Source organism: Eptesicus fuscus, chromosome 12 (assembly GCF_027574615.1).
Source record: "Eptesicus fuscus isolate TK198812 chromosome 12, DD_ASM_mEF_20220401, whole genome shotgun sequence".
Taxonomy (NCBI): domain Eukaryota; kingdom Metazoa; phylum Chordata; class Mammalia; order Chiroptera; family Vespertilionidae; genus Eptesicus; species Eptesicus fuscus.
In genome coordinates this window covers 15304054-15326198 of record NC_072484.1, presented here as the reverse complement: position 1 = coordinate 15326198, position 22145 = coordinate 15304054, and the positions used below count along the sequence as shown (strand labels likewise).

At 47.2% G+C, this 22145-nt stretch overlaps 1 protein-coding gene across 3 annotated transcripts in view; it reads left to right on the top strand.

The window, feature by feature from the left end:
* Positions 1-22145, top strand: part of CFAP61 (cilia and flagella associated protein 61) — a 242240-nt gene that overhangs the window by 14269 nt on the left and 205826 nt on the right. For all 3 annotated transcript variants that reach the window (XM_054724456.1, XM_008141292.3, XM_054724457.1), the window contains exon 6: positions 7518-7650. In XM_054724456.1, coding sequence (XP_054580431.1) covers positions 7518-7650 — 133 coding nt within the window. The remainder of the gene's footprint in view (positions 1-7517; positions 7651-22145) is intronic.

The following is a 22145-nucleotide window of genomic DNA, read 5'->3' as shown; positions in this document are numbered from 1 at the left end:
ATTTTTATTAAGCATCCAATAGTCTCATGCTTCTTAGGAATCTACCTAAGCTTGACTTTTGAGCAATCTATACTAATAAAAGGGTAATATGCTAATTAGACCGAACAACTTCCAGACGACCTTCCAGATGTCCTTTCGGACAAAGCTATTGTGGCGTGGCCAAGGCAGAGGTGGTTAGGAGCGATCAGACCGGCAGGGAAGAGCAGTTAGGGGGATCAGGCCGGCAGGGGAGAGCAGTTAGGGCAATCAGGCCAGCAGGGGAGAGCAGTTAGGGGGATCAGACCAGCAGGGGAGAGCAGTCAGGGCAATCAGGCCAGCAGGGGAGAGCAGTTAGGGCAATCAGGCCAGCAGGCAGGTGAGTGGTCAGGAGCCAGTGGTCCCAGATTGCGAGAGGGATGTCCTGTGGGATCAGGCCTAAACCGGCAGTGGGATATCCTCCAAGGGGTCCCCGATTGGAGAGGGCGCAGTCTAGGCTGAGGGAACTCCCCTCCCCATGCATGAATTTCATGCACCAGGCCACTAATTTCATATAAATGGACATTCTGATGCTTACATCATGAATATCCTTAAGCCTTCAAAAAGAAGGGGTAGAGCAGTTAGGAATTTCACCATCCATCTTCGGGAGTCCTGGTACCCAGCCAATAGAACTGGTTAACAGTCCAGCAGTAGCGATGCTGTGCCCAGATAGACTTTTGGGTCAGATCCTGATGGTGTCAATGGCAGGGGCCTTTAATCGGCCTTGACTATGCTCTGAAGTCATGTAAGGTTTCAAATTCTTTGTAACTTTTAAAAAATGACATTTTCCAAGGAGTAGAAGCTAAATTGTTATAAAATTTATTTTATTAAATGAATAAAAATCCATTTTAAAGTACTAAAGTGGAATAAGTTTAGGAATGGTAGATTTGATTTTCTGAAAGACCACTAGAGGTCATAAGAGATCTTGGAAAGAAAAAGGTGCTTTGTTTTGCACATCTAAGAAAAAAATGTGTCAACTGGAGTTTCTCCTTCCCCAGGTTCAAACCTTATTCATGGTAAAAGGTTGGTTTAGCTAAAATATACTGCATTGTTTAGCACTACCACTAAATTGGATCCTCTATGAATTATTTTGCTCATTCATTGATTTCTTTTTTTTTTTTTTTACTCCTCACCCTAGGATATGTTTATTGATTTTAGAGAGAGGAAGGGAGGGAGAGAGAAAGAGAAACATTGATGTGAGAGAGATACAGTGATCCTTGCCTCTCACACGCACCCCAATGGGGAACCAAAACAAACCCTCAACCTAGGTATGTGCCCTGACTGGGAAGCGAACCAGCAGCCTTTCAGTGTTTGGGACTATGCTCCAACTAACTGAGCCACACCGGCCAGGGCCATTCATTGATTTCTTAAAATATACATATGCACACACACTCAGGCTTGAAGAAATACGATATTCATGGCATTTAAAGTGATATCAGAAGCACTTCTTCAATGCTAGCTACACTTTTAAGTCTAGCTAATGAAATGCAAATCCTCTCTGGATGTGCAAAATACCATCAGATAGGAGAGAGGAGGCCCTGCCAATATTCTGAATGCAAAGATGGTCTACTGCTGCTGCTGCTGTCATCGTCCTTAAGTGTGAACCTTCTATCGGAAAATTTGCAACCGTTTCTTTTCTGGCAGGAATATGTGCACCTCCTGCACTGGAGGGAGGATTGCCTGTAGGTTTTCCTGCAGGATTGTAATTATACAGCAGAGTGGACAGGATGCTGAGGCGTTGAAGCAGTCTTAGTCTGCCTGTCACTGAGAGACTGTGCCAGCCACCTGGGGAAGGTCTGTGGAGTCCAGGCAGCACAACGCTCCTGAAAGCCCAGCTAACCGACATAGTGGGAATGACGAGTGAGTGTGTTCTTTCTTGTCCCTACCTCCCAGGAAGCCAGTGAGAGCCATCAGGTCCCCGTCACTTTCCACCTGGCCTTCTCCTGGGTTTAAGGGACATCCATACCCCAAGTGAAATACGGTACCCTTGAGAGGCTGTTGATTTTCTAAAGTTTGGATTTTACTCCATTTTCATCTGGCATGTTCCTCAGAGTCTGACGGACATTTAGGTGCCTGAGCAATCAATTAGTCTCTACATATGGGATGGGCTTTTTGTTTCCTCCAAACAAGTTAAAATGAAATCTTCTCTAACGGATTATGTTAACAAGCACGTGGTTGCCTCCTCCAAGCCTTGTACTGAATGGAAGAAATAAGGAATGCCGCTTTTCACTCAGGGAATGGTGCCATTCCCATTGTACTGTATGCTGGTGAACTTCAACCTTCCACAGTCACCAGTCCTCAGAGGTGAGGGGCACCTGGCTCTCCTGTGCAGAAGGAATTCACAGGAAGTCCTGGCTCTCCTGGTGGTGATGGCAGGCAGTGCTCACTGCCGAGTGCTTGGATTTAAACATGTTGATGGATGAATTGTTTTTGGTAGCCAGGGTGCTTTGTTTCTGTGGGGCTAGACTTTGTCATGTGCCATTTGAGACTCTGTGAGGCTGATGTCATACTTTATCATTAGCACTGGGGGCTGATGCAAGATCATAAATTATCAATTACCCCAAGGAATGCATTTAGCAGAACAAGTTTCTCTTTACCCATTTTGGGGAAGGGCTAAGGGAGAGACTCTTTAGAATGCCACAATTTAGGTGTTTCCTCTTATTTTTCCCAGAAGAACTAGTATTGAGGTATGATTATGGATAACTTTGTTAATGGGCTATTGAGGGCTCATGATTAGCCTTACAGCCCTGGGTCTCTCTGAACTTTTATTCCTGATTTTATATCCATAGGTTAATATTTTTGTGTGCATCATATAGATAAGGCCATGTACATAGTTTGTTTTGGGGTTCCCTGGGTTGTAGCAGTCTTGATCAACTTAAAATGAAAATTATTAGGATATTGGGTTATTTCCCCATAATTTAAAATAATTGTCTCTTTACTAAATATTGATATAGATTCTCATAATGTTTGAAAATGGATTTGTTGGCTATTCTCTCTTAGAATCTTTTTTAAAAACTAATATCATCCAGGACTCGTTACAGAGCAAAGCCACTTCTGTTAGCATCCTTTTTTTGTTATTAATCTTCAACCAAGGATATTTTCCATTGATTTTTAGAGAGAATAAAAGGGAGGAGGAGAGACAGAGAGAGCAAAACATCGATGGGAGAGAGACACATTGATTGGTTGCCTCCAGCAGGCACCCGATTAGAGGCCAGGAATCGAGCCTGCAACTGAGGTACATGCCCTTGAGCGGAATTGAACCCAAGAGCCTTAAGTCCAGAGGCTGATGCTCTAGCCACTGAGTCCACAAGGCTAGAGCTGTTAGCACCCTTTCGGCAGGTTGCTAAGTGAGGAAGTGAGTGGTTTCTGGAAGGCAGTGGAGCTCTTTCAGCTGAAGTCCTGGGTGCTCAGGTAGAGTCAGCTGACAGTGATTCCTGGCACAGAACGGGTGTGTGAAGTCTCCCAGGAGCAAACGCTGCTGGGGGCTTACTGCCTGCCAGAGACTGAACTTGAGGGTGTCAGGTTCACCCTTGCATCACCACATTGTATCCTCCCCTCTATCCTTGCCCTGGCCCTTTTGTAGATGCATAATGCTGAAGTGACTGGGCAGGTTTCTCAGCAAGAGGCTGAGTGGAAGGGCTGTGGAGCTGCCAGCGTGGGGCTGTGGGCTCACTCCCAGATACGCCCTCTCAGGCCATGTGTCTCTCACCTGAAAAGCAGGCTTAGCTATGGCACTTCAGTGCATGCGGAACACTGGACACGGTCCTGGCAGATGATAAGGATCCCATCCATGTTGGCCATCATTGTTGCACCTGCGCTGCAGGCTACAGTGCGTGCAGATGTGAAATGTAAGCAAAGCCAGATACTGGTTAAAGTGGTAAGGGCAGATTTTAATCAGTAATAACTATTGCCATAGGGCAGTGGTCGGCAAACCATGGCTCTCGAGCCACATGCGGCTCTTTGGCCCCTTGCGTTTTTAGCAAAGGCCAGCTTAGGAGTACCCTAATTAAGTTAATAACAATGTACCTACATATATAGTTTAAGTTTAAAAAATTTGGCTCTCAAAAGAAGTTTCAATCATTGTACTGTTGATATTTGGCTCTGTTGACTAAAGAGTTTCTCGACCACTGCCATAGGGAAAAGAGTTCAACATAAACTGAATTCAACTTCAGTTTGTACAGAGGTGAGTAGGAGTTTTAAATGGAGAGGGAGGACTTGATAGGGGCCCAATAGAAGCAGGGAAGGGAAAAGTTATATAAAGTGGGAAGGGGGGATTGGTCCAAGTGAAAACCACCTGAGTTTGCTAACTGGCACTTAGTGAAGTTACTCCCCCCTCCCACAGAGACTCTGAGACAGGGGTCCTATCCACAGGTGTCAGCTGGAACAAACAGGACATTTTTTGGCAGCCGTAGGCATTTTCCGGGAGACACTTTAAGGGGGGATTGGGTCATCATAGGGATGTGGCCGTAAGCTGTTAGAAAATATGTTAGTGTTTATTCCGGTCTTTACAGGCCAAGGTTGAGGCCTGTTGAGAAGAGGGCTCAGAGTGTCCTGGCCAGAGTTGGGTCCAGGACAGAGTCCTCGTCACAGAGAAACACAGAACTCCCCCTTATCCCTGAAGAGCATGTTCCTGGGTTGGGAACGTGACCTGCATTGACGTTAACAACAGGAGTGGCCAATGAGTACCCGGTGGTGACCCTGTCATTGGGTTTCTAGGACAGAAGGCTGGAGGGTGTGAGGTGTAGGTGAGCCTTGAAAGATGCTGGAATTTGGAATAAGTGAGGGGGTCAAAGTGCTGGAGAGGAAAGAGGTGGAAGGAGGGAGAATGAGAGGTGCTCTTCTAAGAAGAATAAATAGACCAACTTGTTTCATTGTTGGTGCTCAGGATGGAAAGATGGAGGCATCAGAAATGAGGCTAAGGGCTCTGGTTCATCCCAGAAACAGTGGAGGCTGGCAAAAGCTTTTGAGTAAGGGAGTGAGGTGAAGAAAGCAGGATTTTAAACAGATTAGTGATGGTGGAGGGAATGGATGAGTTTATTCCTACAGTGGCCAAGGGGCAACTAGAGCAATAATTCAAGCTTTTGTAGTGATAACCTCTTCCATGCATTAATCAGTGTTCTACAACTGTTCTTATTGACCCCTGCTACCTAAGTAATAATAGTGTTAATGATAATAACCTGTTTTTATTATTATTTGATCATTTACTGTCTTTATGACAGGTGAAAAAACTGTGACATAGGTTAAGTGACTTGCCCAAGGTTGCAGCTATTAAATCCAGACTCAGGCAGTCTAGCTTCCCAGCCCAGGCTGTGACCACTACACTGTACGGTATATTCTCCAATCTGTTCAAAAGCGCTCCATAAGCCTTTGACATATTTATTGTGGGGCCTTAGTACATCCCAGCCAAAGGTGACATACACATAAAAATAGATGGGTAGGAGGTCAAGAACTACTTTTAAAAAATGAGTGCAGAGCTAAAATAGTTTTTAAATATATATATTTTTATTGATTTCAGAGAGAAAGAAAGAGAGAGAGATAGAGATAGAAACATCAATGATGAGAGAGAATCATTGATTAGCTGCCTCCTGCACGCCCCCCACTGGGGATCGAGCCCACAACCCAGGCATGTGCCCTTGACCGGAATCGAACCTGGCACCCTCCAGTCCTCAGGTGGAGGCTCTCTCCACCGAGCCAAACCGGCTAGGGCTAAAATAGTTTTTGAAATGGTCATGTCTGTCCTAAAAACACAGTTGGTGTTTGTTTCTGGTTCCCTATTTTCCACTCACCACTATAGAATCCTTCTGATGCCCTGGCATGTGGAAGGAGCCTGTTGGGTGACATCAGACCCAGGTTTCCTGGTTGCCTGTATAAGGACCCCCTGCTGTCTCTCCTTCCAGGAAGTGTTGACAAGAAGTTGTATTTTTCCTTCTTGTGCCATGGTCTGTTGGCTGGCTCTCTCCTTAGCTCTCAGGTTTTATAGGGCATAGACCTAGTTTTTCAAATATCTATTTCTCCCATCAAGATGCTTATTATTGATGAAAAACCATCATTATTCCAAAAGTTAAGCCTGTGTCACAAGAGGGAAAGGTATCATCCTGGGAGAAGGGTGGAGATTTTTATCCTGAGTGCACAGAGTGGTCCAGTTTAAAGCATTTAAATTGGCGGGGTGGAGTGTGGCAGGATGGGGCTGGGGGGATCTTTTCCAACAAGGGTTGGAGGAGCTGTGGCAGGGCTGGCTGGATGACCCACAGTGTTGATCTCTTGCCCTTGAGCCAAAGTCTCTTCTCTCAACTGCTTGTGCTTCTTGCTGCCAATTTTCAAAAGGAATGCCGATTTAAAGGAAGATTTTTGAAGTGCCTCGTTGGCTAAGTGTAGCATGTGATGGCTGGGTCCAGATCAGCTGACCTGAGTTCTTAGCGTAGCTCTGCTGCCACCTGTTTCTGTGGTCTCAGGCAAAGCATTCCATCATCCCCATGAGCCTTGCTCTCCTCCATCTGAGGAGTGAATATGGTGCCCTCCTCCTGCGGTTGCCATGATAATCTGGATAAAGCCCTGAGCTTTATGTACATACTAATCACTCCATTGGAGGAGCTTCTATTAATATCAAAGAGAACATATAGAAGATAAAGTGGGATAATGAAGATGCCATAGTAAAGAAATGAACGGGGGGAGGTTAGTAGCCAAATGAGATATATACAAAAATATAATGCAAATGTGTATATTTTTAACAAGAAAAGTATCAGGATAAAAGTATAAGAACATCTTCGAGAGTAAAATAGAACACTAAATATAACTAAGAATGTACTAAAAAGAAAAGAATGTTAATTATGGCAACAAAATGGGTCCAAGGCTAGCTTCACTCTGCTGCCATAAATCTGGTTCTTGGGTCCTCTCTCCACCACACACACACACACACACATTGGTTGTCAAGGTCACTGTAGAGGGTCCTGAGAATGGATGGTGAGCAGAACTTCATTGCCTTTAAGTCAGCATTTCCCCCTCCATGTGAAGTGTCGAGCTACCGCAGGAATTCTTTTGGGGGAGGAAGAGGATTCTGGGGACAATGCCATCGAAGCAGTGTTCTTTGGAACACATTTGGGCAATGCTGTCCCCAGCATCTTGTTCTTTGGCTCATGACAAGCTGCTCTACCTTTCACAACCAAACATGCTGAGTGTATTCCCTCTGCCAGGAAGTTTCCACCCCCGGTCTCCTCATAGCTTCCTCTCCTTCTCCTCATTCAGGTCCCAACTCTGACGTCCCTCCTCAGAGAGGTAGGTCTTCCCTGACCACTCAACCTCATCACTTTCCATCCCAAAGCACTGTCATTGTTGAAATGTGTGAAGTGATGTGTTTGTTACATTTTCATCATCTGTTTCTCCTATTAGAGTGGAAGTTCATTTCACCTGCATGTTGTTGTATTCCTGGCATTTAGAACAGGGTCTGGCACATAGGTGCTCCTTTTGAAGAAAGAACACTGAACTTAAGTCTTTCTGTTAAACAGGGTGGAAGATCATGATGATCTCATGCCAATATTTTTGCAACATGACACAATTCTGAGAGCAACGTATGGCGAATACTTTCTGGCTGAACTAATAGAAGCCCAAGACAAGGAGAATCATGCTGTCGTGTGTGAGGTTGGTGATTAACCCCCTAGGGATACGCTTAGTGACAGAAATGGGAGAAATAAGCGTTGTTCCAGGTTTCACCAGCACTCCTCGAGCTGTCATACCCTCCTCCTTCTCCATGCCCTTCCAGGTGGCATGCCAAGCCAGCTTCCGAGCTGTGGCATCACACCCCTTCCCGGTGTTAATTGGCTTTAGGTTTTTAGGTTTTTGTGAGGTCCTTCCAGATGCCCAGGCTGCTGTGGATTCTTTGCCCTGACTAGAGGTAGGGGTTATAGTTAGGGTGAGGGGAAAAGATCCTCCAGTGGTATGTAGGGGGATTTCTTTTTTTGGTTTTTTTTTTATGTGTCTTTTTTTCAAATATATTTTTGTTGATTTAAGAGAAGAAGGGAGAGGGAGAGAAAGATAGAAACATCAATGATGAGAGAATCATTGATTGGCTGTCTCCTGCATGCCCCCTACTGGGGATCGAGCCTGCAACCTGGGCATGTGCCCTGATGGGGAATTGAACCATGACCTCCTGGTTCATAGGTCAACACTCAACCACAGAGGCATGCCAGTTGGGCTGGGGGGAGGGGATTTCTGAGACCCTAAGTTCCCAAAGGCCAGAAATTGGAAACCAGTATCCTACTGGCAGATGCATGTTGTTTGACTTGGAAAATAATTTTTAACTTTTTATTTTAACAATATTTCACACTTAAAGCAAACTTATAAGTACCCCAATTCCATAAATGTTAACATTTTACCACATTTTCCGTATTATTCTCTTTGCTTGCTCTTTCTCTATGTCTATCTAGAGATAAATATATATTGCACATATATTATGTATTTTTTAATGAACCATTTAAGCATAAGATACAGAAGTAATGCTCCTTCACCATTAAATACTTCAGTGTATATTTCCTCAAAACAAGGATGTTGTCTTCTGTAACTAGCACAGTGGTTGAGTCAAGCTCAATCCTGTTATCTGACCACAGACCTTGCTCACATTTTACTGATAGTCCCCATGATCCCCGTCAGAGCAGATGGAAATGCAGATCATTCAATGAGCTCACGTGTCACGTGTCTTCAGTTTCTTGTAATCTGGAATAGTGTCCCAGTCTGTCTGTCTGTCATGACAATGACAGTTTTGAAAAGCACAGGTCAGTTATTTTTGGGAATGTCTCTCAGTTTGGATTTGTCCAGTGTTTTCCCATGATTTGATTTAGGTTATTATGACTAAATGTTGTTGTGTTAATGGCTAACATGTAAAAATTAGGAAAGGATCTATAACAATTTGAATTTGTATCTTTTCTGGAAATGTCAGGAGGCCTGCCTGTTGGGTCTGCTCTTCTGCAGGGCCCCAGTGTTTGGAGCTCTGGAGCAGCTCTCACTGCAGGCAGTCCTGATGCCCGCCAGCCCAGCACTGTCCCCACTGCACCCTGGGGCTTCATGACCCCCCAGGCTGTCTTCCCCACTTTGTACCTGCCTTGCTCTGGGACCCCATCACTTGGGATATGCCCTACAAGTGTCCTCATTCTGCATTGTCTATCCAGGAGGGCTTTACTGAGAGCTGAGGTAGGGATGGGAATTAAAAAAGATGAAACCCACACCCTTAGCTGTGCCACCTGTAGACCTAGAGGTCTACACCCAAGGAAAGGGTGAGAAGGACAATGAGCAATATTTGACCTTTATTTGAAAAAGAAAGACTTTGTGCCAGTTTATTGAAAAGCATTCAAAGGTAGGTATTTAGCAATTTTACTTCTAGGGTGATTTGTTTAGGGATTCATTATTCTTCATACACTCACTTCTCATTATTTGACAAAACTATAAAAACTATTTAAATAATATTACTTTTCTTAAAAAACATATAATCAAAAGTTCTCTTATTTTGATAATATGATCAGTTTGAGGCTTTTGATAATATGATCAGTGATTCTCAAGCTTGGTGTGTATGACAATCACTGCGGGGGCTTTTTAGAATACTGTGCCAAAGAACTTGAATCCAGAATGTATAAAGAACTCAAACAGGAATAAAGAGATAAATAATCCAAGTAAATGTTGGCAAAGAATTTGAATAGACATTTCTCTGAAACAGATAGCCAAAGGCCAATAAGCCTGTGAAATGTTCAACGTCATTGGTCATTAGGGAAATGCCAATCAAAACCACAAGATGCCACTTTATACCTGCTAGGATGGTTATAAAAAAAGAGGACAGGAACAAGTGTGGGTCAAGATGTGGAGAAATTGTAACCCTCATATATTGCTGGTGGGATTATAAAATGGTATAACCACTTTGGAAAACAGTTTGGCGTTTTCTCAAAAATTAAATATAGCCCTGGCTCAGTCGGTTGGAGCGTCGTTCCGGACACCAAGCTTGCAGGTTCGATTCCTGGTCAGGGCACATATCTTGGTTGCAAGTTTGATCCCTGGTCGGGGTGTGTATAGGAGGTAACCAATTGATGTTTCTCTCTCCCTAAAAAAAAAAAAAATTCTCAGGTGAGGATTAAAAAATTTCTTTAAGTTAAATGTGGAAGTACTATTTGACCCAGCAGTTCCACCCCTAGAATTGAAAACACACATACACACAATAACACATACAGAATTGTTTATAGCAGCATTATTCAAAATAGTCAAAAAGTAGAAATAGTTCAAAAGTTCATCTACTGATGAATGGAAGTGGGAGTGTTAGGTCATCCAGAAGTGGGAGTGTTAGGTCATACAGTAACTCTACTTTTAATTTTTTGAGAAACCTCCATACTGTTTTCTATAGGGGCTGTACCAGTTTACATTCCTACCAACAGCACACCAGGGTTCCTTTTTCTCCATATTCTTGCCAACACTTGTTATCCTTTTCTATCTTTTTGATGAAACTGTTCTAACCGGTGTGAGGTGATATCTCCTTGTAGTTTTGATTTGCATTTCCCTGATGACTAATGATGTTGGGCATTTTTTCATGTACCTGTTGGCCATTTGTACGTGTTCCTGATATTAGAGGAAAATCTTAAATCATTCAGGGTTGAATATGATGCTCCCTGTGAGCTTGTTATATATGGCCTTCATTGTGCTGTCATGTGTTTCTTCTATACCCCATTTTTTTGACCATTTTTATTATGAGAGGATGTTGCATTTTGTCAAATGATTTATCTGCTTCTATTAATATAATATGATTTTTGTCTTTAATATCTATTAATTAATGTGGTGCATCACATTTGTTAATTTGTGTATGTTGAACCAGCCTTGTATCCAAGGAAAAATTCTGGTTGGTCATGGTATATGATTCTTCTAATGTGCTGTTGAATTTGGCTTGCTAATATATTGTTGAGAGTTTTTGCAACTATATTCATTGTGGATATTGGTCTGTAGTTTTCTTTTCTGGTGGTGTCTGATTTGGGTATCTGGATATTTATTGCTGGACTCATAAAATGTACCCTCCTCTTTGGTGTTTTTGAAAGAGTTTGAGAAGGATTAATGTTAATTCTTTAAGTATTTAGTAGAAATCACCAGTGAATCCATCTGATCTGGGGCTTTTTGTTGTTGGGAGGTTTTTGATTACTAATTCAATCTCCTTATTTTTTATTGGTCTGTTCATATTTTCTATTGGTCTGTCCAATTTTTTGCCATATAATTGTTCATAGTAGTCCTTTATGCTCCTTTGTATTTTTGTTATTAGTTATAATATATCCTCTTTCATTTCTGATTTTATTTGAGTCTTCTATTTTCCTTATTCTAGCTAAAGGTTTGTCGATTTTATTTATCTTTTTAAAGAACCAACTCTTTTTTTTTTTTTTTTTTTTTTTTTTTATATATTTTATTGACTTTTCACAGAGAGGAAAGGAGAGGGACAGAGAGCTAGAAACATCGATGAGAGAGAAACATCGACCAGCTGCCTCCTGCACACCCCCTACTGGGGATGTGCCCGCAACCAATGTACATGCCCTTGACCGGAATCGAACCTGGGACCCCTCAGTCCGCAGACCGATGCTCTATCCACTGAGCCAAACCGGTTTCGGCAAAGAACCAACTCTTAGTTTACTGATTTTTTCTGATTGTTTTTCTAGTATTTATTTCATTGTTCCTGCTCTGACTTTTGTTATTCACTTAATTCTGCTAACTTTGGGCTTAATTTAATCTTCTTTTCCTCATTCCTTGAGTTGTACAGTTAAGTTGCTTATTTGTGATCTCCCTTTTTTTCTTGCTGTGACATTTATAAACTTACCTCTTAGAATTGCTTTTTCAGCATCCTTTAGGTTTGGTATATTGTTTTCCTTTTTTTGAAGATATTTTTTATTTCTCTTTTGAGTTATTATTTTACTTCTTCATTGTTTAAGAGTCTTTAAATATCCACATATTTGTGAATTTTTCAGTTTTCCTAATGTTATTGATTTTTAGTTTCATAACATATGGTTAGAAAAGATACATGGTATGATTTCATCTTCTTAAATATGCTAAGACATGTTTGTGACCTAATGTATAATCTGTCTGGAGAATGTTTCATGTGTGCTTGAGGAGACTGTGTATTCTGCTGCTGTTGGATGGAATGTTCTGTATATTCCTGTTATGTTCATTTGATCTAAAGTATCAATCTAGTTCAACGTTTCCTTGTTGATTTTCTGTCTGGATGTTCTATCCAATGTTTGGGGTATTAAAGTTTCCTATTATTCTTGTATTGTTGTCTATTTCCCCTTGATATTCTTTAGTATTTGCTTAAGTAACCTGATATGTTGGCTACATACACACACACACACACACACACACACACACACACACACACACACACACGTATGTGTGTGTGTGTGTGTGTGTATATATGCTTATATTTTTATATTATGATAGTTATATCTTCTTGATGAATTGAACCCTTTATAATTATATAATGACCTTCTTTGTTTCTTGTTACCATTTTTGGCTTAGAGTCTATTTTGTCTGATATAAGTACCCCTGCTTTCTTTTGGTTTCCACTTGCATGGAATATCTTTCCCCCCACTCTCTCCACTTTATTTTTTTTTTTTTTTTTTTTTTTTTTTTTTTTTTTTTTTTTTTTAATTTCTTTATTGATTAAGGTGTGACATATTTGTCCTCATCCCCCCATTCCCATCCCACCCCTCTCCCCACGCATGCCCCAATCCCCTGTTGAACTTAACCGTTGGATAGGCTTATATGCATGCATACAGGTCCTTTGGTTGAACTCTCCCCCTCCCCCCACCCTCCCCCTACCCTCTTCTATTCTCCCTCTGAGGCCCGATAGTCCGATCGATGCCTCCTTGCTTCTGGTTCTGTTCTTGTTCCTCAGTCTATGTTGTTCATCATTTCCTCTAGATGAACGAGATCATATGTCACTAGATATATACTAATAAGAGCTGAATGTGAGACGAGCAATAATATTTATGCTGACAGGCAAATGAATCAATCTGTAGCGAGCTTCCCCCTGGACCAACAGTTCTTTTGAGACCCAATTTCGATGTCCAGTCAGCACTGTGTGTACATGTCAGCACTGACCCCTCAGCTCTGGATGGTGGACAAATGGTGGTAACGGAGGTCCGACTCCCTCTGGTTTGGTCTCGGCCGAACCCAGGGGCACGGCGTCACCCGGACTAAGGGGCACGTGGCCTCACCCATACCCAAGGGGCGCGTGTTCTCACCCGGGCCTGGGACCCAGCCTCACCCGGATGGATCCAGGGGCGCACGGCCTCACCCGGACCCAGTATCTGGCTTCACCCGTACCCAGGGACGCTTGGCCTCTCCCAGACCCAGGGGCACGTGGCCTCACCCGGGCTTAGTTGCACAAGGCCTCACCTGGATCCAGGGACACATGGTCTCTCCCGGACCCAGGGACGCTTGGCCTCTCCCAGACCCAGGGCCACTTGGGCTCACCCGGGCCTAGGTGCACGAGGCCTCATCCGGATCCAGGGACGCATGGTCTCACCCGGACCCAGGGACGCTTGGCCTCTCCCAGACCCAGGGCCACTTGGGCTCACCCGGGCCTAGGTGCACGAGGCCTCACCCGGATCCAGGGACACACGGTCTCACCCAGACCCAGGAACGTTTGGCCACTCCCAGACCCAGGGCCACTTGGGCTCACCCGGGCCTAGGTGCACGAGGCCTCACCCGGATCCAGGGACACACGGTCTCACCCAGACCCAGGAACGTTTGGCCACTCCCAGACCCAGGGCCACTTGGGCTCACCCGGGCCTAGGTGCACGAGGCCTCATCCGGATCCAGGGACACATGGTCTCACCCGGACCCAGGGACGCGTGGCCTCTCCCAGACCCAGGGCCCCTTGGGCTCACCCGGGCCTAGGTGCACGAGGCCTCATCCGGATCCAGGGACGCATGGTCTCACCCGGACCCAGGGGCGCTTGGCCTCCCCCAGACCCAGGGCCACTTGGGCTCACCCGGGCCTAGGTGCACGAGGCCTTACCCGGATCCTGGGACACATGGTCTCACCCGGACCCAGGGATGCTTGGCCTCTCCCAGACCCAGGGCCACTTGGGCTCACCCGGGCCTAGGTGCATGAGGCCTCACCCGGATCCAGGGACACATGGTCTCACCCGGACCCAGGGACGCTTGGCCTCTCCCCGACCCAGGGCCACTTGGGCTCACCCGGGCCTAGGTGCACGAGGCCTCACCCGGATCCAGGGACTCATGGTCTCACCCGGACTCAGGGATGCTTGGCCTCTCCCAGACCCAGGGCCACTTGGGCTCACCCGGGCCTAGGTGCACAAGGCCTCACCCGGATCCAGGGACACATGGTCTCACCCGGACCCAGGGACGCTTGGCCTCTCCCAGACCCAGGGCCACTTGGGCTCACCCGGGCCTAGGTTCACGAGGCCTCACCCGGATCCAGGGACACAGAGTCTCACCCAGACCCAGGAACTTTTGGCCACTCCCAGACCCAGGGCCACTTGGGCTCACCCGGGCCTAGGTGCACGAGGCCTCACCCAGATCCAGGGACACATGGTCTCACCCAGACCCAGGGACGCTTAGCCTCTCCCAGACCCAGGGGCACGTGGCCTCACCCGGGCCTAGGTGCACGAGGCTTCATCCGGATCCAGGGACACATGGTCTCACCCGGACCCAGGGACGCTTGGCCTCTCCCAGACCCAGGGCCACTTGGGCTCACCCGGGCCTAGGTGCACGAGGCCTCATCCGGATCCAGGGACACATGGTCTCACCCGGACCCAGGGACGCTTGGCCTCTCCCAGACCCAGGGCCACTTGGGCTCACCCGGGCCTAGGTGCACGAGGCCTCACCCGGATCCAGGGACACATGGTCTCACCCGGACCCAGGGACGCTTGGCCTGTCCCCGACCCAGGGCCACTTGGGCTCACCCGGGCCTAGGTGCACGAGGCCTCACCCGGATCCAGGGACACACGGTCTCACCCAGACCCAGGAACGCTTGGCCACTCCCAGACCCAGGGCCACTTGGGCTCACCCGGGCCTAGGTGCACGAGGCCTCACCCGGATCCAGGGACAAACGGTCTCACCCAGACCCAGGAACGCTTGGCCACTCCCAGACCCAGGGCCACTTGGGCTCACCCGGGCCTAGGTGCACGAGGCCTCACCCGGATCCAGGGACACACGGTCTCACCCAGACCCAGGAACGTTTGGCCACTCCCAGACCCAGGGCCACTTGGGCTCACCCGGGCCTAGGTGCACGAGGCCTCATCCGGATCCAGGGACACATGGTCTCACCCGGACCCAGGGACGCTTGGCCTCTCCCAGACCCAGGGCCCCTTGGGCTCACCCGGGCCTAGGTGCACGAGGCCTCATCCGGATCCAGGGACGCATGGTCTCACCCGGACCCAGGGGCGCTTGGCCTCCCCCAGACCCAGGGCCACTTGGGCTCACCCGGGCCTAGGTGCACGAGGCCTCACCCGGATCCTGGGACACATGGTCTCACCCGGACCCAGGGATGCTTGGCCTCTCCCAGACCCAGGGCCACTTGGGCTCACCCGGGCCTAGGTGCATGAGGCCTCACCCGGATCCAGGGACACATGGTCTCACCCGGACCCAGGGACGCTTGGCCTCTCCCCGACCCAGGGCCACTTGGGCTCACCCGGGCCTAGGTGCACGAGGCCTCACCCGGATCCAGGGACTCATGGTCTCACCCGGACTCAGGGATGCTTGGCCTCTCCCAGACCCAGGGCCACTTGGGCTCACCCGGGCCTAGGTGCACGAGGCCTCACCCGGATCCAGGGACACATGGTCTCACCCGGACCCAGGGACGCTTGGCCTCTCCCAGACCCAGGGCCACTTGGGCTCACCCGGGCCTAGGTGCACGCGGCCTCACCCGGATCCAGGGACACATGGTCTCGCCTGGACCCAGGGGTGTGTGGGCTCTCCCAGACCCAGGGGCGCTTGGCCTCGCCCGGGCACGGGATCCAGCGTCATCCGGGTCCAGGGGCACTTGGCCTCACCCGGACCCGGAGTCCGGCCTCACCTGGACCCAGGGGCATGTGGCCTCACCTAGACCCAGGGACTTGAGGCCTCACTTATACCCAGAGGCGTGTGACCACACCCGAGCCCAGAGGCGCGCAACCCCGCCCGCACCCGGGTCTCAGCGGGGCCCCGTCTTCCCGATCCCAATTCCTGCCGGTCAATCCCCCCTCAGCAATTCCCCTGGCCATCCTTCCAGAGCTCCAGTATGGCTGCTGCAGAACTCGTCGGGCGGCGGCTCGGCGAAGCTCCGGTGCACCCGGTGCATGGCGGTGGGCCAGTCTGGCGTCGCTGCGTCGGCCCTTGGGTCTGCATCGGTGGCTGGTCGCCGAGCATGCGCACCTGGCCGCTTCCGGGGCGTTGAGATTCTTGACGGACTCAGAGGTCAGCAAGCACGGAGTCTCCCACCCCATGTCTCATAGGGGTTCGTCTGTCCGTGCTTGGCTGCCAGTGGAGCCGTCCCCTCCGCCGGGGACCGCCGGGGGAACTGCGCCGAGCACGTTCCAGGCCGCTGTTGTATCGCCTGAGCCTTAGTTCTTTTGTGTCGCCTGAGCCGTAGTTCTTAAAGTGTGGTCTTTGGGTCACCGGCATCAGCATCATCCCCCATACCCCTCTTTTATTCTAGTTGTAGAGCATCTACTCAGCCAGCCCTATGGTGGTCTTGGATGGTGTCTGCTCTGCTCTCTTGTCGTAGTCTCAAAGTTGTTGTGGTAGGCAACAATCAGGCTTCCGCCCTATGCCTCCATCTTGGTCCTCCTTTGTATAGTTAAGTCTTGATTGTTGTTGGTGTCACTGGGGGGGCTCTCTTTGTCTATAAAGGAAGAGTTGCTGTGCAGGAGACACGTTTATGGGCCGGGTCTTGGTGCAGCAAAGCTTTGGCGCTCACTGAATATTCCCGTTGAATGTGTCCCTTATGCACGTGGTTGAAATCTGGTGTCATCTCCCACAGACCACCAGATGCCCTCGTTTCTGGGTCTCCAATGGGGTGTAGATCAGTTACTGCCTTAGGAACTCAGCAAGGATTACAGCAAAAACTGTAGTTTCTTCCTCCTGTCTGAGTGGCCCTGGAGCAGTCCGACTAGAACAGCAGATCATCTGGTCCGCTGCCAGAGGGCAGGCCACCCATATGCATAAGCCGTTGCTTGGGGCGCAGGTGTGCCTGCAAGACTTGCGGGGCAGGTCTTTAAAACGTGCGGGGCGGGTCCCAGGGCGGGGCGGGGTCTCAGGGCGCCCACAGGCCATGGTGCGGCGAGCCAAGATGGCTGTGAGTCTGGTCCTTCTGCCTTCCACGTATCTAAGTCCCCTCGTTCCGCACTCCAGCGCAGCAAACACTGATTGCTGGGCGCATCTCCGCAAGAGTCCCGCCTCTCCCCGCAGGCATCTGGGTCTCCCGGGGTTCGCCAGAAGATGGGTTTCAGGGTGATGGAGAGCCAATCTCCCCTAGGTTTGGAACAAAAGCCCCTCTCCCCCGCCACCAGCCAGACCCACGCACCTCCACACCTCATCCCCTCCTATTTCGCTGGGTGCGAGGCAACAGAACAGCCCCTAACCTCCGCCGCCATCTTTTTCAAACTTCCCAATCTGTACCTCTTAATCCCTTCATTTCAGTCAACTCTACTGAAGTCTAGCGCCGCCGGGAGGTGCACGGAAAGGGCGCCCGGGCCTCCATTCAGTGCGCGGTGCGCGCGTCCCGCGGAACCAGGCGCGCGAGGGCCGCGCGGCTGGGACGGGCGCTGGGCGGCCGCTGAGCTCCAGGCACCGCCATCGCCGCGTTCCGGACGTCGCCGCCGCGGCGTCCCCCCAATTTATACTTCTTAATCCCTTGAATTCAGTCAACTCTACTGAAGTCTAGCGCCGCCGGGAGGTGCACGGAGAGGGCGCCCGGGCCTCTGTCCGGTGTACGGGGCGCGCGGCCCGCGGCACCAGGCGCGCGGGGGCTGCGCGGCGGGGACGGGTGCTGGGAGGCCGCCGGGCTCCGGGCGCCGCCGCTGCGGCGGCGTCCCCAGCGTCCCGGGCCGGGCGGCCTGCGGGGGCGGCGGAGTTGCGAAAGTGAGTGAGTTTCCCAGGGTTTCGCCCGGAATGGGGTTCAGTGCAATCGGAGCCGGTGCTCAGCGCACTCCGGAGCCTTTATCTCCTTCCTGCCAGTGAATGCCGGCCAGGTCATCAGCCGCCCCCTCCTCTCCGGTTCCATCCTCCCCGCAGGCGCGTGTGCTCATGTCTCCGCCCGTTTCTCCATACCTCAGGCTTTTACGGCTTCCCCGACTGTCCCCGTGGCCTTCTCCTTCCCCCCAGCTGTGGGTATTTCAGTCCGCCAGCTCTCCTGTGGTTCTGGACGATGTCCGTTCTGACCTCTAGTTGTATTTTTGAAATTGTTGTGCCCGGCTGCAGGTTAGGTGTTTCACCTATGCCGCCATCTTGGTTTCTCTCCCACTCTCTCCACTTTAGCATTAGAACGGAAGTAAGTCTCTTGTAGGCAGCATATAGTTGGGTCTTGCTTTCCTATTCATCCAGCCACTCTATATCTTTTGATTGGAGAATATAATCCATTTACATTTAGAGTAATTATTGATAGGTAAGGAGTCACTGTTTTCTTTTTTTGTAGTACCCTATTCCTTTCATTATCTCTTTCTGCCTTCTTTTGTTAATTATTGATTTTCTGTAGGGTATGCTTATATTCTTTTTTGTTTATCTTTTGGGGATCTATTGCAGTTTTTTGCTTTGTTGTTACAATGAGGCTTACATAAAATTTTATACATGTAGTATATTTTATGCTGATAACAACTTAACTTCGATCATATACAAAAATTTTACCCTTTTGTTTTCAATGTCACTATTTACCTTTTTAAATATTATATTTATTAATAAATTATAGCTATTTTTATTTTTAATACTTTTGGACTTTAACCTTTATACTAGAGTTAAGTGATCAACATTCCACCTGTGTATACAATACTGTGTATAATATTACAGTATTAGAGAATTCTGAATTTGACTATATACTTACCTTTATCAGTGTATTGTATATTTTCATATGTTCTCACGGTACTAATTAGTGTCCTTACATTTCAGTTTAAAGAACTCCTTTCAGTATTTCTTATATGGTAGGTCTAGTGGTGATGAACTCCCTCAGCTTTTGTTTGTCTGGGAAAGTCTTGATCTACCTTTCATTTCGGAAGGATAGCTTTGCTGGGTAAAGTGTTCTTGGTTGGCAGGGTTTTGTTCCAGCACTTTGAATATACCATTCATGCTCTCTTGCCCTGTAAGGTTTCTGCTAAGATAGCCTTATAAAAAATTGCAGCTTCTTGTCTCTTGCTACTTTCAGGATTCTCTATTTGTCTTTTATTTTTGATAGTTTTATTAAATGTGCCTTGGAGGGGATCTTTTTAAGTTTACTTTGGTGACTTAGGACTTTTATGAACTTTGATATACAAATCTCTCCCTAGATTTGAGATGTTCTCAGCTCTTCTTAAATAAGCTTTCTGTCCCCCTTTTCCTCTTTCTCCCTCCGGAAATCCAATGATTGCAAATTGATCATTTTGACAATATTTCTAGATCATGTAGACTTTTTCCTCTCTTTTTCATTCTTCTTTGTTTTCCCATGACTTGATAATTTCAAAGATCCTGTCTTTGATCTCACTGATTACTTCTTCTGCTTGATCAAGTCTTGTGTTGATGCTCTCTATTGAATTTTGTTTTGTTTCATTCATTGTATTATTTAGCACCAAAATTTCTTTTCAATTTTTTATGATTTCTGTCTCTTTATTAAACTTCTCAATGTGAGTGTGTGTGTATTGTTTCCCCATTTTTCTTGAACTGTCTCTGTGCTTTCATGCAGTTCATTAAGTTTCTTTAAAATAGCTATTTTGAGTTCTTGATGTGGTAAATCAGAGATCTCCATCTCTTTGAGTTGGGTTACTATAAGATAATTGTGATCCTTTGATAGTGTCATATTTCCTTGCTTTTTAAATGTTCCTTGGAATTTTGTGTTACTGGCTTCACCTTTGAAGTAGCAATCATCTCCTTCATAAGTGAAATATCTCCATTAGTCCTACAAGGAATTCTGAGGCTTTCTTGGATATCCTGTGAATACATCTGCTCCATGCTTCTTGCTTTCTCTTGTGGCAGAATTCTTAAGCTCAAATGTAGTTTCTGAATCTTGAGAAGCAGCAGGCTGGGTACTGACAGCCTCTTTTCCCAAAGATGGCACTACAACTCAAGTTTGTGGTCTCTCTTTGGCCCATTGCTTTAACTGATTTTCTGCATGTGTTCATTAGCCATCTGCCAAAGCCTGCTCATGCTGCTGCTGGAAACATGCAAGGGAGCTAGCCATGGGGGTAGGGTGGTATATGGGTGAGGCACACAGAGAGCTGGGAGTGCTCATGGGCCAGTTGGGAGGATTCATGGGTGAGACATTCCCAGTAGGTCATGGGTGGACTTCTTGGTAGAATTTACAACATATCTATGGTCTGTGTTTCTTTAATGTTCTCCAAGAATTTTATCTGCTGTTTTCCTAGACTCTTTTCACCCACCCCACCCCAGTTTTGGACTCCCTATTTAGTACGCATGAATGGGGTGCAGATAAACGAGTCCCTTAGGAAGCATTCACACAGCTGGGAATGCTGGTACTTGCTCGTATGCTATCCCTTTCCCCACCCTAAGGAAGATCTATCTTGGCACTAATCTGTGTCTCCTTGGTGATGGGTGACATGGTTAATGTCAAACTGTTCCTTTTACCTACTCTAGTTTGTCCAAATTCAGACTTTTTTTGCTTCAATGAAGTCCCGGAACTTCTCTAGAAACATGCCCCTTCACAAAGGCTCTCTCTCCTCTGCGAGTGATTAAGTCAGTGGCTCTCAGACCACACCAAGAAGTGCTGGATCCAATTCATAGGCCACACATGGTCCATAGCCAGGACCGATGACTATCTGCCTATTTCCTGATGCACAGGTAGGCAAGACTCCTTCCAGGTCCCGTTGCATATGGTACTGGATTTCATAGGCACTTTTGTTCATGGATAGATGCTGAATATTTGCTGTTGAATTGGGGGACAAAATGATGGATATCTTTAAGCTGCCTTGATGCTGACATCACTCTGGAGAAGGCTTTTAATTTTTTGCTTCCAAGGTGCTAGCTTCAACCTAAATCACTTGAGTTAGTGCTCCTGAAGAGCAGCTGCAGTGGGAAGACACTCACATTCGTTCTTTCTCTAGTCGTATGTTACACATTTTTATTGTGTAAAACCATCAGAGGAAAGTTATAGGCTTCAAATTGCAATCCCAACCCTGCAAGGACCCTTTGGTGTCTCTAGAGAGCCAATCTCCAAGAGGTTGTGCTGCCTCAGACATCAGAAACTTTGTATTCTTTGGAGATGAGACCACAGACTCAGTCTCAAATGGAAAGGCAGAAACAGGACCCCTCAATAGGAGGAAACCATTTTAGGATATGGGAGCAGATCTTCAGTCTGTACCAAGCTGTATCCAGGGAATTAAGCCTTTTCAGGTTCAAAATCAGTGCTGTCATTGTCCTCCCCACTGTTTCCCTGTGTCATTCTCCCAATCACCTAGACTTCCTCAGGTTGGCCCTTTAGGCAGTGGTATGCTGGAGTTAGCTCTCTCTCGGGCTTACAAGAGCCAATTGTTAAGTCTTCAGTAATTTTGCAAGCTGGTTGTTAAACACAGCCATTATTAAAAATTAAATTATATAAACTTACAGTGTAATAAGTTATATTAAAAACAAAGTTAATAAATGCTCAATACCCATCACTTCCTGATTATTTTACTAATACCTGTGCTCTTTAGGTTTATGTCCGTGGTCTCTGTATAGTGGAAAGATTATATAATGGTGGCTACTGGGCATCCCTTTCCAGCTCCCTGTTCAGTGACATTACATTGGTAGTTTACAATTGGCTACAATTGGAGTATTTATATCACAGAAATTGGAATTTGCTGCAAGTCAGGGCTTTTCCCCCCAAAATGCCAATTAGGCATTTACTTGCTTACCATGCTTATATGTGACTCCAGTTGACCAGAGATAATAGAACAAAGTACATCACGTCTGTTTCTTACCAGCCCAGCTCACAGCAGTTACAGG